This window comes from Mangifera indica, unplaced genomic scaffold (assembly GCF_011075055.1).
Source record: "Mangifera indica cultivar Alphonso unplaced genomic scaffold, CATAS_Mindica_2.1 Un_0005, whole genome shotgun sequence".
In the NCBI taxonomy this organism is placed as follows: domain Eukaryota; kingdom Viridiplantae; phylum Streptophyta; class Magnoliopsida; order Sapindales; family Anacardiaceae; genus Mangifera; species Mangifera indica.
In genome coordinates this window covers 761,577-778,394 of record NW_025401097.1, presented here as the reverse complement: position 1 = coordinate 778,394, position 16,818 = coordinate 761,577, and the positions used below count along the sequence as shown (strand labels likewise).

Genomic DNA, 16,818 nt, shown 5'->3' with positions numbered 1-16,818 from the left:
GATCAGTCGTCAAACCAGGTATCCTACTAGCTTACAGTTTGACCAATTTAAATAGACAATTAACCAATTTAATTTATTATTAAATTATTATATATTTTCTGAATGGTATTAAATATTACTACATTCTTTAATATAAAACATATAAAATGTGATTTCAAATATATTAATTAAATTATTGACATTCCATTACATTAATATAGAAAAAAAATTAATTATAAATTTTATTATTAAGTCAATTAAAATCTTACAAAAGTTCATTTTTAAGTTTTAATAAGACAAATTGTGTTGAATTATATAAACCTAATTTTGTTAATTTTAAATAATTTTTTTAGTGCAATAAATTTACCAAATTTAATCAAATTTTAAAAGTCAATATTTATATATAAACAAGACTAAATCATAGGTTAATTTACAATTTAATTGGTCAAATCAGTTAGCCCAATCCAATTTTAAAAACATTGATTGCCACTAAGTAGACATTGTATTTTTGGTAAATGACAAACACTTTATAACATCTGGAGATAAATCATCATCAAATTCCCACCATTATTAGAAATCCATCTTAAAATCAAACCAAAAGAAATCCCACATTTTGTTGAGAGCCATGCCTGTAATTACACATCTGACTCACCATTCACAGAATATTGTTTCACTATATATCCATTTTCCTGATACAAACACAGTTTAGAAATAAAACCAATATCAGAGCAATTCAACTCTTCTGAATTTCTTGGGCTCTATTAAGTGAGCTGAAAAAATCACGAGAAATAGTTAAGCTGAGCAGATTGATTTAAGGATTTCTCAAATTGTACTACAACAGCCTCCTCTGTCACAATCCAGCCCCCATTGTTGGACTTTTCTCGATCCACTGAGTTGGAACAGCTCTGCAAGTGAACAATAAAAGTTAAACAATACCGTATAGATGTACCTGACTTTGGAAACTTCAATGAAAAATATAAAAAGCTTATTTTAAGTGATCACCAGAAACCAAAGGTCAAGATGACAGTCATAGGATGGCAGTTTAAACAATGAAAGCCATAACATGAGAAAAAGATGCTCAGATTTGGAATTCTTGAAAACTCACCTTAGAACAAGTATACACAATGAGTGTCATCCAATTCCAGTTCTCCAAAGAATATTTTTGACTATCATCAGTAGCTTCTTGTAGAAAATATATTAATGGGGACATCAGCTGCATTTCAAAATGCCTTGAACCTCCACAGAGCCCGCACCTTCCAGGGTCTTCCTCCTCTGTTGTAGCCATAAGGGGCTTGCTGCCATACGAATATCTGAGCACACAAAGATCAAACAATCACACCAAAATAGGGAACCAAAAAAAAGGTCAAAAACTGAGAGAATATCTAAGGCTAACAGAAACAAAGCTAACAATACAACATGGTAAAACGAAAAACATTAAAATATTAGAAGTTGATAGTTAACAAAGAACTATGGATATTGCTGTGAAAACATATCTATTGTAACTGAAAATATGTAAGTTATACAAATGAATTTGAAAAATAGGAAACTTTCAATGATGTATCACATATTCAGAGAATTTTAATACATCAAACTTGATTTCCAACATCATGAATTTTTTAAACTTGAATAATTTAAAGATTCATTTATTTTCACCTGGTCTAATAGACTGAATTTAACCACAAGGGAACCACAATCAGAGATATATAGGTCACAATAATTGGAAACTCCAAATTTTTTAATGAACATCCAAAAAATAATTTATTAGAAATAGCAGCTTCCCATGGCCTTTAATTAGCCTTGCATTAAATTAGTGACCATGTAGAAACTATCCATTTCAGATTTTTCTAGATTATGATCAAGCTTCTTACTACAACCAAGCGTCTCCAAAAATTTGCTAGTGTAAAAAGCACCTCAATCAATAGCCATCTTCATATCTGACACCATACATGAAATAATTTCACAGGTCCATGATGAATTAATAAAACATATTGTAAGCCCGGTAAAATCATATGCTTCTCAAGGTCTGAGTTGGCAGAAGCTCAATACCTGAAACATTGTTCTGGGTGAGCATCCAACTGTTTCTTGAACTTTAGGTATGTCCTATCTACAGTCAAAGCTTTATCATATTCATAGCGTTCCTCTTCCCACCTTTCTTCTTGTACCTGATCATCAACATCACTTTGTCTCTCCTTAAGGGAAAGTGAAGAGTAGTTTGAACATATAGAAGCAACATCCTTCGATGATGGCACTTCCTGACTATAAAGGTAAAAGCAGGGCACAACTGCACAAAGAAATGCAACTGAGAAAACACTTAATTGAAAAGCCATAGCTTGAACATGTAAACTTAATTATATGCAATAAACTGAAGCCAAATCCAAATAATTTCAATAATTATGCAGCAACTCATACCAAATCAGAATTAGAATTTATCTGCATCAAACAAGAAAAGACTAATTGCCCACACAAAAGTGCATGGACGCAATGGATGATACAGAGACTCAATCAGATTAATAAAAACTGTTACAACAAAATGCGAAAAGAAGGGCAACAATATCCTCAGGTATTAGTTCCACAAAATGATTATACCTGGTGAATCAACATCTACAACTCTTTTCTGTTGGCTCAAAGGTGAAGGCTTCACAATAGACTTAGAATGCTGATTAACATTAGGTTTCTTGGAATGAGAAGCCAAGCTTGATGCTTCAGACAGTGCTCTACCTAATTCCTCCAAATCCACATCATCATCGTCATCATCATCATCAAAACTATCCCACAAGTTTTTTTTCAGACCTGAAACAGATGATATATTCAAAGGAACCACTTCTTCAGAGGCACTACATAGTTCCATTGAAGCATCTAATTTCTGAACACGAAAAGCTCTCCAACTGCATGTATCACCACCAATAATACCATAAGATCAACAAAATCACACACCTGTCTCACTGCTTAAAGAGATCAAAAAAAGATTCTTGATAACAACCTAAGGGGACTGCTCCCACAGTTCAACTTTACACATCCAAAAACAAATACAACACGCTCTTCAACCCTGAAACTCTCACTTGCAATCGGAGCATAAACCTGGAGCCAAAGGAAAAAAACACAAAAAAACCACCAGGATGCAAAATCCCAATAACATTACCAGAAAAGTATTTTCAGTAACATTCAGGTCATATTACATTACCGCCAGCTCAAACATTCAATGGTTCAAAGCAAAATTACAACACCACACCCAACCCCACCCCCCCCCCCTAACCCCCCCCCCCCCCCCCCCCCCCCCTACAAGCAACTTAAAGTTTCTCCAGTATATGGCCATATCAAACTAGTAAAGCACAAGCCACTAACCAGCAACATTATATTTGTTACATTTTGAGGCTAAATGTTACTAACAAATATTTCATGTTTTTGTATTTTAGGTAATTGAATACCGAAACTCCTTGAAACATAAAATTTTACTTTAAGTAACACTGAAAAAACAATTTGTAACAAAATTAACAAAACAACTTTTTTTCCGACGAAATTCTTGTAACGTTGCAGGAATTGCACCTCCAGTATCATAAAATCTCAAAAAAAATAATAATAAAACGAAATTTAAATTCAAACCTGAGCAACAAGACAGAGTTTACTTCCACAAGCAGCACACTGAAGCAAATTACGGTTTAAACTCTCCGTATCAAAGGGCCAGTCCTGTTAATATTTCAAAAAATTAAAAAAAACGATTACGATTGAGAAAAATAAAATAAAATTTAAGGATATAAAAGGGAATTAGAAGTTCAACTTACAGGAAGTCCGCCGATTTTTGAGGTGTAGTGATCGGAGGGCTCACGGTTATCGTCAGCCCAAGGTCCGGGCAAGCCGAGGATAACTTTACTCATTCGGTTATTAAATTTGTTCAAAAGAGAAAAAGAAAATTTCTTTTGATAAATTAATGAATTTAATAAGTATAGTTTTGTTTTTGTTTTCAGTGTTTTCAGAATTAAGCGGTTGCGCCGAAGAAGGCGACGGCTGGTTTTTTAAGGCTTCAGTAGAGTTGAGATAAAAAGTAGATGGTGCAAGAACAAGTGAGTGCGGGTGTAGACCTGGCCACGGTTCATGAACCGTCGGTTTCGGTTCGGAATTATCGGTTTACGGTTCGAAAATATAAGGATTCTGAACCGAAATCGTAACAGGACGGTTCGTCCACGGTTCGGAACCGCCGGTTCCGGTTCATGGCCCCGATTCGGAACTGACGGTTTCGGTTTGAAACCGATATTGAACAGTCAATTCTAATACATGATCTTGATTTAATTTTTAAATTATTAATTATAATAATTGAAAATTAAAAGAAAGGCTTGGACTTAATTACAATAAATAAAATTAATTATATAAATAAATTATATGATTAATTATAAAAGATAATAAATAAATAATAAATAAAATTAATTATAGAAATAAATTCTATAATTAATTATGAATTGTATAAAAAAAATTAAAATTGAAATTGAAATTAATAAAAAATTAAGAAAGAATTTAATTAAATTTAAAAAAATTTGATTGAATTGAAAGATTGAGAGAGTATTAAGAGTTTAAAGAATGAGAATAAGAGTTTGAAGGATTAAGTGAGAGAGTAGAAAGATTGAAATTTGAGAGAATGAAATTTGGAGGAATATATATAGGAAAAAACTTTTTTAAAAAAAATTAAAAATAGGGGGGTGAATTGAGATTCAGAGAAATTACAGGGGACCAAGTCCCCTGATTTTCTCTGAAAATTGCAGGGGATTGGTCCCCTGCAATTTCCTTCAAAAGGCAACGGTTCCCTGCACAGGGAACCGTTGCCTTTTTAAATAAAATTAAAAAAAAAATCAAAAAAATTTCAAAAAATTTCAATTTTTTTTCAGTTCATCACAGTAAACCGCCGGTTCATAAACCGGTGTGAACCGGCGGTTCCAAGGTTTCAATTTATGTGAACCGGAACCGAACCGTAGAGCCACGGTTTCGGTTTCGGTTCAGTCCGGTTCTGGGTCTGCCGGTTCCGGTTTCGGGTTTATCCGAGCCGGTTTTGGTCCGGTTCACGGGCCAAACCGGCCCGTGGCCAGGTCTACGCGAGTGAGGACTTGAGGGAGGCTAGGCAAAACGGGCCGTTTTAAGTATTTAAAAGGAAAATGTAAAGTAGACTACTGCAAGCAAGTCTACACATTTCAATCAATTGAATATTTATGTAAATTATAGGGTCATCAAAAAATAACCAAAATTATAGAGGTGTATGAAAATTAACCAACTCTTTAAATACTAAATAGTGTAAATTCTAATGCTGTAACCAAGCCTACAAATTTTAAAAAGTCTCATTTTCATACTCTTATATAACATAATTTCAAAATCATGGAAGGAAGTCTATTATGTCTAAGTCTCTCGATCAAACCTGTTGAATTGGGTGTAACTTGTTTATGCTCAAGCTAAAATCAAAATTAAGTTTGGGCTTTGGGCTTACCCATTTGACTCACAAAATTTTGATTCAGGTCAATTCATTCAATTAAATGGAGCTTTTAGTTTGTTTTGGGCATACCTTGCAATTTTAAAAATTTGTAAAATATTTGTGTAAATTTAAAAACATATAAAAACATCCTTGAAGTAATTAAATTAAAAATACAATAAATATATGTGTATTCACTTTATATACATTAATAGGTATACACTTATGTGTGTCATCATATGATTGGATAATTTTAAATCAAAGATAAAACACTATTTAATCAAATAATAATACACATAAGAGTGTGTATATATATATATATATACTCAAAATGGGTATATCTAGAATTGCTCTTAAAATACTAAATTCAAACAATCATAAACTATGATTATATCTAAACTTCTTTGAGCCCCATTGAAAGACAAAAATAAGAAAAAAAAATAATAGTTTCAGACATCAGATTAATGTATAAAACAATTGAATCCTAAAATATAACAATTTAAAATATATATAATTAGAAAAACCTTGTAATCCCATACATACATACATACATACATACATAAATACATACATATATATATATAGGTAAATTAAAAACTTCAATTATAACATTTAAATTTATTTCAAATTTGTTATGTTTCAAACTTGAAACAAACTAACAAAACTACCTAAATATAACCTTCTTATAAATTAATAAACACTACACTTTTTGGGTTTTATCGAGCCTTAGGCTTAAACAACCATTGTTCAAGCCCAAGCCTTATGATTTATTAGGCTTTTTTTTTTTTTTTTGGTCTAGGGTCGTCTAAGACCTAAATTTTGTTTCCAATCAGAATTTATTTTTTCATGTTGAATAATTAGGGCTCCAGTTTGCTCAACCCAATCAAAGATTTAGTTACATCCAAGTATTTATATAAACATTAACTCAAATTTTCATTGATTTGATGATTGTATATTCTTTTTTGTTGTTTTGAATTTCTTTGATAAGTTTGAAGTGTATAGTAAAATCAAAAGGGGCTCTAAGAGTTAGAAAAATTAGTAAAGTCTTAGAACTTCCAAGGTAAAAACTTAAGTTTGAGTCTCTATCATATTTGTGAAATATTGAATTATTTAATACAGTGGTTGTGGATCCAATCACTATGTCCTAAGTTTAACCATCCAACAAATACAAACAAGGGCCCTAGTCAACCAAAAAAATTCAAGAATGATATAAAGGATCGAAATGATATTTATTCCAGTAGAAAATCATTGAGGGTTAGATGATATTTTTGCACATATGGGGCTTTTTTATATTTTACATATGTAGGAGGTTTTTTAATATTTTACATACACTAGGTTAAGTGATATTTTATCATGTGAGGGGTAACTTGATCTTCTATCATTTAGGGTTAAATAGATACTTTCCAACATTCATGTCAAATACAAAAGAATGAGATTTTTTTTTCAAATGATTGCGTTTTTTTTAAGATTATATTTGCACAGTTAAGCAATTCCTGGTTAATTTAGTTACAAAATTATATATTAATATTGTAGGATTGATTGGCATTATGAGTTTTGTTATTATTTTGGTTCAGTATAAAGGGAAATAAATTAGGATAAATGGTAATAGAGTAAAACGTTGGAGCTAAAGAGAAAAGTGTAAAAATCTTTGCAAACACGACATTCAAGGATTAGTTCGATTAATAAGCAAACATTTTCATATGATTATAAGCAGTCTATATTCTAATAAGCATGAAACTAGAAAATGTCAATAGTAGGAGGCCTATCAAGATTGTGGATGATGAAGACATTGATTGTCTTATTGTTCTTTCTCAACAATCGAGAGAATTTATTCCTATTTATGCGACAAGTACCCCTAGATCGAGAAATACATCTCATGAAACCATCAACATTGATATTTAATAGTCATATAATGATGTAGTAGACAATGATAGTTTTACAAGAGGTTAAGCATGTCGAATTACATACCAATCAAGATGTTGACGAAGATGAGATGACAAATAAGCACAATGTTGATATATTGAAAAATGCAAAGAAATGGGTACATGAAAATAAAGAAAATGTTCTAAATTTGGGTGTCTTGGATCGTGGTGACGAAATAGATGTTATTCCCATTAAAGAATCTATGCTCAAAGAGAATATCAATGTTAATAATAATACTGAAGATACGAGTGGTTACTAGCATGTACATCTTATTAACATTAATGTACCACCAAAGGTCGGAAATGTTGTTGGTGGTGTAGTATGTTGGCTACCTCATTTTCTTAACCATCCATCGATGTCTAATTGTAATACTCTTAAATTAATAAAAAGGGCAATTTAATCATTTTGTTATCATTCAATTTTACATTTATCGCCCAATTATTTTGTTTGTATTAATTGTGTGTATATGCCGAGAACTTGGAAGAGCATTTCATGGCTATATTTTTTATAGATATAAATATGAATACACACACACACACACACACCTATATATGAATTAAATATTTGAATAAATATATGTATGTATATATATGTCTTTTGTTTAAAAAGGCACATAGATAAGGGGATACCTATGCCAGGAAAAGGTGAGGTCTACTGTTTACTTACTCAAAGAAGATGCCAAGGCTTGGGAGAGGCTTATGTATGCCACTCAAACCATAGAGGGTATGTGTAACATCCCTCCCTAGAAGTACTACCCACCGAAGGAGAAATGTTACGAATTAATATTCGGAGCGTCTATTTTTTTTCTTTTTAAAAATACTTTAAAATAAACACATCATTAAAAGTGTTTAGGAAGTATTCCAAGAAAACTGAAAATCTGGAAGCGAACAAACAATGTATATACTCATCTGAAAGTATCTGAAAACAGGAAGTAATCATATGCAACTGTACCATAATCTCAAAAAGTCAAAAGTCGATAAGAACATGTCACTGTATGCATGTAATATAAACCAGAGATAACGTGCTCCAGCCGGATCTACCTACGCTGACCTGACCCTGCCTCGCAGCTACCTCGAGCACCTGTACCTGCAATCAGGAAAGAAAAGGGAGTGAGTGATAAGAACACTCAGTAAGGGGAAAGAATCAAGTAAACTATCTTTTTTTTTCCTGTTCTAACTCACTTTTGGGACTCAACCTCACATCCTAACCTCTATAAGAGATTGAGGGGGTAATTTAGTTCACTCTTTACTATTTGGGTCATACTTTGTCCCATCCGGTGTCTATTTAATGCTTTCTAGAAGTTAACTATAGGGATTTGGCACTTTTCTAAACTCAAGCTTTTTTTTTCTTTCACTACACTATTTCTGAATCTGAATTGAGTTCTACTGCGAGCATGCTCTACTGCAAACGGACCCTACTGGGGGTCTATGTCCTACTACGGACGTGTCCTACTGCAGACGTGCCCTACTGCGGGCGGTGTAGTGTAAAGTGTCCTCTCATAGTTTATAGCATGCATACGAGTCTTATATCTTACTAATTTTGCTTCCATTTAAATTTATTCATAACTCACCAGACATTACTCTTGTGACGACCCCTAAATCTTGAGTCCCAACCTTTTCTTGCTTTTCTTTCTTTTCTTTTTCTCTTCTTTTTTTTTTTTTTCCTTTCCTTTCCTTTCCTTTCCTTTCTTTTCTTTTCTTTCTTTTCCTTTCCAAAACTGTAAAATACTGTTTACAACCCTGTTCATTTAACAGGACAGCCTTCTTTTTCATACAATTTCACAGTCCAAACGGTTCCTAATTCATACAAGCTATATATCGTTGAAAAGAGGATTCAAAGAGCTTTCTAACAAGCTATAAGAGCACTCATAATTCATTCAATCAGGCAGTCAAAACAGCAGATAAAATCAGTGGCAAAAACTGCCTCCTCTGTTTATTTGATAAAGCAATCCTTGTGGTTCATGCAATATTTAACAATCCCAATGATTCCCAATTCATGCAAGCTATATATCACTGAAAAGATAATTCAAAGAGCTTTCCAACGAGATATAATAGAACTCATAATTCCATAGATAAGGCAGTCAAAACGTGAGATAAACTTGATGACAAAACTGCCTCCTCTGTTTATTTAGTAAACCAGTCCTTTCGGTTCATACAAATCTTTAATAGTCCAAATGATCTCTAATTCATACAAGCTATATATCATTGGAAAGAGGATTCAAAGACCTTTCCAAAAAGATATAATAGAACTCATAATTCATCAAATAAGGCAGCCAAAACATGGGACGAACTCAGTGACAAAAACTGTAAATATTATGCAACTTTCTGCCATGACCAAAATCACATACATAGACATCCCAAATGGCAAAACAATATTCCTCAACATCAAAATCATCATTTATAACATAGATCCAAGGAACCAAAAGCCTAAAACATGTCACATATCAAGGATGATATCCCTTACCTTGTTTCAAGCCAAATCTTTGCAAGTTGGCTTCCTCCTCTTTGTTTTGCTTCCTTTATCACCAAGACAACTTTAAATCAATACCAAAACACACTAACATATTCACATAACATGCATATAAACATAGATGAAAGGGAAAGGAAGGAGATATTTGGTTACCAAAGCTTCCAAGGTGCTTATTCTTCTTTCCTTTCCTTACTCTTCTTTCAAACTCTTCAAATCATCCATTTTCCTTCTAAAAATGAAGAAAACAAGTAGGTAAGGGCTGGCTGCTGGAATTTTTACGGGAGAAGATGGAAATTCTTGAAGTTTCCTTCTTTTGTCTTCTTTTTCTCTTTTTATATAAAGCCTTATCTCTTTCTCTTTTTCTCTTTGTCTTTTTCCTTTTCTTTTTTTTTTGTGTATTTATAAATATATATATATATATATATATATATATATATATATATATATATATATATATATATATATATATATATATATATATAACACACCCATACATATATATATTTAAAATGGAAAAAATCTCAAAACAGTATCAAAAGACATAATTACCCCTGGAATATACCTGAGGGTATTACAGTATGTAATAGGTCGATTTCAAGCGGATGTTTGATAAGGAATACAGGTTAATAAATCCTATGAGATTTTTGATCTAGGAGTTCTTTAGTTTGAGACAAGGTAACATGATAGTCTAAGAATATTTTGCTCAATTTAATGCTCTTGTTGTGTAGGCCCAAAGAGTAATTGGTATAATTTAGGGCAGGATGGAGATGTTTGTCTACAGACTCCGAGCTAATCTTACTAAAGAGGTGATGCTGGGGCAGCATGCCCTGCTACCTATTCTAAGGCTCTAAACAGGGTTATACGAGTAGAGATATTGCTGGAATGTATAGATCGAGAAAGGGACTTACAGGTACCAAATAAAGGAATTAGTCAAAGAAGGTAACAAATCGAGGTATTAGTAGAAATAAAGACCAAAATGGAAAAAGAACCTTTGAGTCGATAGGCCTAAGAAAAAGTGATAAAGATAAGAGGCCCCATTAGGAGAAACCTCTCGCATGTTAGAAATATGATCGCAAGCACCCGGGTAAATATAGGTCCAGTCAGAGGATTTATTACAAGTGTGGGCAACTAAGACGTTTTACTAGAGAGTGCCCTACCAGAGCTGGTGACTTCAACAAGACCAAAGCAACTTACAAGTAAAGAATAGGCTAGGGTATACACCATCTTACAAGTATAGGCTGAGGCCCACCCATCAGTTGTGATGGGTCAGTTGCTTTTTTATACTATTTCTTTGTATGTTTTGATTGATTTAAGTGTCACACATAGGTTTCTATAGCTTAGGGATTAGTTAAGAGATTGGTACTAAAACCCATAATAGTGAACCACATTAGTATTGAAATGCCAAATAGTGACAATGTACTGAGTGATAAAATGTTGTTGCGTCAAACAATAATGTTAAAGGGCTGAGAACTAATAGTAAATCTGATTGTGTTTGAGATGCTTAAATTTGATATGATTTTAGGAATGGATTTCCTTAACAAGTATGGGGTTGTGATCAACTGTAAGAAGAAAAAGGTCTAGGTCAACTAGGATAATGGTGACAAATTCTTATTTGGTAAGAATCGACTATTAAGCATGATGATTAGTAGTGTCAAAGCTCAAAAAATGTTGAGTAAGAGATACATTAGATATTTAGCACAAGTGGTGAATAAATATAATTTTGAGTCAACTTCAAGTGTAGAAAGTACTTAAGTGATTTATAAGTTTTCATATATGTTCCCTGATAGTTTGCCAAGACTAGTATCTAAGAGAGAGGTAGAGTTTAACATTAAGTTGGCCTCGAAAATAACACCAATATCGAAGGCATCTTATCATATGGCTCTAACAAAACTTTAGGAACTAAAAAAGCAATTGTAAAAACTACTTGATAATGGGTTTATTCGGTCAAGTCATTCATTATGAGGTGTATTGATGCTCTTTATCAAAATGAAGAATGGATCGATGCACATGTGTATCGACTATAAAGAGCTCAATTGAGTGACCATTAAAAATAAATATCTACTACCAAGAATCAATGACTTGTTCAACCAGTTGAGATGAGCTACAATGTTTTGAAAGATAGACTTGAGGTCTAAATATTATTAGCTATGAGTTACAAAGAGGGATATTCTGAAAACTGTATTTAGAACTAGATATAGACATTATGAATTCGTGGTGATGCTCTTTGGGTTGACTAATACTCCAACAATTTTCATGGATCTTATAAACAGAGTGTTCCAAGATTGGTTGGATAGTTTCATTGTAGTTTTTATTGATGACATTTTGGTATATTCCAAGACTTGGGAGGATTATGAGCAACATCTAAAATTGGTGTTACAAAAACTAAAGGATCAACAATTATATGTCAAATTCTCTAAATATGAGTTTTAGCTAGATCGTGTAACTTTTCTAGAACATGTGGTCTCAGTTGATAATATTTTCATAGACCTAAGTAAAGTTGAGGCTATAATGAAATGGCAGAGACTGAGATCAAATAAGAAGGTTAGAAGTTTCTTAGGGTTAGTTGGCTATTATCGAGGGATTTTCCAAATTAGCCCCACCATTGATGGAATTGACTGGCAAAAATGTTCCTTTTCATTGGTCTTTGAATCATAAAGATAGTTTCCAGGCCTTGAAATAAAGATTAACTACAACTCTGGTCTTGACTTTACCAATTGATGGTAAGGAATATGACCTCTATACAAATGTATTATATCAAGGATTTAGAGTTGTCTTGATGCAAAAAAGCAAGGTAATTGCATATGACTCCCGCCAACTAAAGGATTATGAGAATAGGTATCCAACTCATGATTTAAAGTTGGCTGCAGTGGTATTTGCTTTTAAGATTTGGCACTATTATTTGTATGGGGTGAAGACAAATGTATACATTGATCACAAAAGCTTAAAATATTTCTTCACTCAAAGAGAGTTGAATATGCGACAATGTTGGTGGCTAGAATTGATTAAGGATTATGACATGGATATCAGATACCATCCGAGTAAGGCTAATGTAGTAGCCAATATTTTGAATAGAAAGATAATGTTGTCTCACATAACTATATCCTTTGAGTTACAACGGGATATCCTCTGCGAGCAAATTGAGATGGTCACTAGGTTGTTGGCTAGATTAGATATCAGATTAACTCTATTAGATGAAATCAGAGTTAGGCAAACTTCTAATGAGTAGTGTGCATATATGATACAAAGGTTGCTAAAGAAGTTGAATCAAACTTTCAAGTGATTAATAAGGTCTTAAAGTTTAGGATCGTGTATGCATCCCTTAGGATGATGACTTGAGAACTCAGATTCTGATAAAGGCACACGGTGCACTTTACATTGCCTACCCCAAGAGTATGAAAATGTACCAAGATTTGAGAAGAACCTATTAGTGGTTTGGTATGAAAAAGGCAGTGGCAGATTTTATGTCAAAGTGCATGGTTTGTCAACAGGTTAAGGTGGAGAATCAACAACCTTCCGAATTATTGCAACCTTTGACCATATCCAAGTGGAAATAATAGGATTACCAAAGGTCAAGGTAGATTATATGCCTTGTGGGTTATTGTGGATCAATTAACCAAGTCAACAAACTACATTCCAATTAAAGATAATATAGGCATGGATCAATTGGACAAATTTATATGAAAGAGATAGTTAAACTTTATAGAGTACCGAAAAGGATCATGTTGGATAAGGATACATAACTTGTTTTAGCTTTCTAGCATAGAAGGTATTAGGTACCCAGTTATCGTTTAGTATGGCATATCACCCCTAGTCATATTGTCAAATTGATAGAGTCAATCAAGTGATTAAGGATATGTTAAGGGCATGTTGTCTGGATCACAAAAAGAGTTGGATAGATATTTTACCTTTAATGGAGTTCGCCTAAAATATTAACTATCAAACAACTATTCAGATAGCCTTATATGAGGCCCTTTATAGGAGGAAATGTTTATCACCATTGCATTAAGATAAGACTGGAGAGAGAGATGAATTGACTAGCATTTTAGGGCCTAAGGTGACCTAACAAATGATTGATTAGGTAAGGATAATTCAGGAAAGGATGAAATAGGCCTAAGATCGACAAAAGAGCTACGCCAATTAGAAGAGACATAACTTAGAGTTTGAGGTTGGTAAGTATGTGTTTGTTAAGATTGTTTTTTATCGACATGTTATGAGATTCGACAGAAAAGAAAAGTTAGCACCATCATATATTGGGTCATTCAAAATCACTAAGAGGATTGGTAAGGTGATCATTCAACAAGAAATCACTATGAATTGATGGTTTACACACACACAAACATACACACACAGATATATATATATATATATATATATATATATATATATATATATATATATATATATATATATATATATATATATATATATATATATATATATATATATATATATATATATATATATATTCTAAAGTATGAAAATGTATGTCTTTGTGATGATGATCAGCAATTGTAGATTCCCGAAGGCCAAGATTTTATGTTGGCTCTTGATTGGGTCACCATCGATGCCATTAAAGGCTTGGCTAACAGTGAATGATGTTGGATGTGTGACACGTCAGGCTAATATTTCGTTGTCAACATACAACATGCATATTGGATTTGTAGCACATTGAACAAATTTCTTGTTATCGGTATGTTGCGCGCTTGTCAGATGTGCGATGAGGATGTTGGAAAAGCATCACACACGTCTAGCCTAGTAAAATCTCTAAAAGGTGGAGTCTTTTACACACGATGAAATTCTTGGGTGGAAATTGAAGTCTACACAACATGCTAACCATGCATTTGGGTTGGTATACCGTGTGTAAGCCTATAGGAATTAAGGTGAACATACATCATTTATATCACATTTTTATAAGTTAGGATCTAGTGTGCACATCCACACACGTTAAGGTGCACATTCATTAATTAAAATGCATTTCTACAAGTTGAGATCCAGTGTGCACATTTACATGAATTAACATGCACCTATACCATTTAAATTGCATTTTGATGAGGTTGGGATTCCATATGTGCAACTACACATGTTGTGGTATGCCTGCACCATTCAAATACACTCTAGCAACCCTAACACATCCATGCCAAGCATTTCACAATCGGGTCGAATCCTGAGAAGGTAAGGCTAGTACTATTTATAAACGTGGGGATATATTTAGTGTTTGTAAAGGTTCGTAAAGGATCGAGCTCAAACATGTATGACATAATTGTGAGTCATATCGGAGGCTAGTTGATGAGATGTCCTACTCTTGAGTATATTCAAACCAATTGATGAGATGTCTCATTTCCGAATAAAGAGAAAATGGAATTAATTTGATATATGATAATACCATGACCAACACCTGTGACGGGTGTTCGAATTTGATGAAAATGGGCATACAGTGTATCTAAGACAAATGTCCCTCCAATGCGATGGTGTAAGAGGCACCTAAAACAAGTGTCCAACCGGGTGCATCAGAGACACATATGATGGTAAGACTCCATCGAGAATATCTATAAAGAATATTGAATTTATTATAAAGGTCCACTAAGTTTTACAACTCATATATTTATTTTGGAGTATTGTAGGTAGGAAAAACAACAAAGCAAGGGAAGAGGTGACTGGATCAGCTCGTTGAGCTTTGCTTTTGGCTACAATTATTTTTATTTTTATTTCATTCATTATTATAGTAATTTGCTTTGTGGAATTCATGCATTCCAAAATTATCAATATATCTATAAGTACTGAATGTATTTTGGGACATTTTGGCATACTCATTGATTTCCAATAAATATTTTATAATGATTATTCATAAGAATCAAATTGTATATTATGATTATTATTATCATTTCTTTATTTAAAATAATAATAATAATAATAATTACCACTCCCAAAGTAGGGTGTAACACTAATGCCCAAGAAACAGAGAGTAACATATAGTCTTTCAAAGTGCACATTTTCTCAAACAAAGTATGTTCACAAGATGCATTCAGATGATATACTTTAAAGAATGGATATTAATATAAAGTTTATAAATCTGCAAAAGTTAGATAGAAGATAAAATGTCCTCACAACAATGTAGATGACTTGCACAAACAATTAAGTTGGAAGGTTGTAACTATTTTTTACTCCATCTATGGATACTCACCACATATGTTCGAGAAATTAAAGTTACATCATAATAAACAAGTAAGGACTCGACATTAGAACAATTATTGAAGACGATGTTTGTAGTTATTCAATCTATTTCAAAAAAGAAAAAACTCAACTAAAACTTCGTTATTCGAAACCTTTAAATAATACAACATTGTAAAAAAACAATATACTAACTTTTTTCTGCCATTGTAATCACTTAAAGATAATTGAAATCACCAAAAATCTTACTGAAATTCAGTATGTGAAATTTTTTTTCCAGTACATTGGTTTACCATGCACGTTTTTAATTGTGGAAACTAAATTTAAGACCTACTTATAGATAAAGACGGTTTCATCTGAGTGTAAATCATGTCGTATAACCTCTAAAGAGTTAGTCAATTTCATATACATCCCATAATTTTGATCAATTTATGAAAAACCTTTTATATAAAGAAAAAGGAGTTTGAAATCATCTTTACTTGTATTAATAGAAAATTCATAACTCTAAATAGTCCTGATCACGGTTCATAAACCGGCGGTTTCGGTTTGAAACCGTCGGTTCACGGTTCAAAAAAATAAGGACCATGAACCGAAACCGTAATAAGACAGTTTGTAACTGGTTCGGAACTGACAGTTCCGGTTCATAACTCCGGTTCGAAACTGATATTGAACTGTTAATTCTAATATATAATCTTGATTTAATTTTTAAATTATTAATTACAATAATTGAAAATTAAAAGAAAGGCTTGAACTTAATTTTTCAATTAAGCTTCTTACGTATCTTCTTGGGGTTTATATACGTAGGAATTTAATTAAATTCTTACGTATCTTCT

At 32.6% G+C, this 16,818-nt stretch overlaps 1 protein-coding gene across 1 annotated transcript; it reads right to left on the bottom strand.

Annotated features, from left to right (window-relative positions):
• Positions 1–516: 516 nt before the first annotated feature.
• Positions 517–4,050, bottom strand: LOC123205418 (programmed cell death protein 2-like). The gene is made up of 7 exons (XM_044622368.1): positions 3,759–4,050; positions 3,580–3,663; positions 2,960–3,057; positions 2,566–2,864; positions 2,026–2,260; positions 1,085–1,289; positions 517–884 (listed from the first exon to the last, which is right to left on the bottom strand). The coding sequence occupies exons 1-7, from the start codon at positions 3,849–3,851 to the stop codon at positions 759–761; spliced, it is 1,140 nt and encodes a 379-aa protein (XP_044478303.1). The 5' UTR covers positions 3,852–4,050; the 3' UTR covers positions 517–758.
• Between the last annotated feature and the right edge of the window lie 12,768 nt (positions 4,051–16,818).

Bases quoted from the DNA above. Each gene is read 5' to 3' on its own strand.
- LOC123205418 (XM_044622368.1), bottom strand. From the start codon at position 3,851: ATGAGTAAAGTTATCCTCGGCTTGCCCGGACCTTGGGCTGACGATAAC. The intron at 2,261-2,565 runs GTATAATCATTT...TTCTTTGTGCAG, and splicing joins TGTAGATGTTGATTCACCAG to TTGTGCCCTGCTTTTACCTT. The intron at 1,290-2,025 runs GTATTGAGCTTC...TTGTGTGCTCAG, and splicing joins CACCCAGAACAATGTTTCAG to ATATTCGTATGGCAGCAAGC.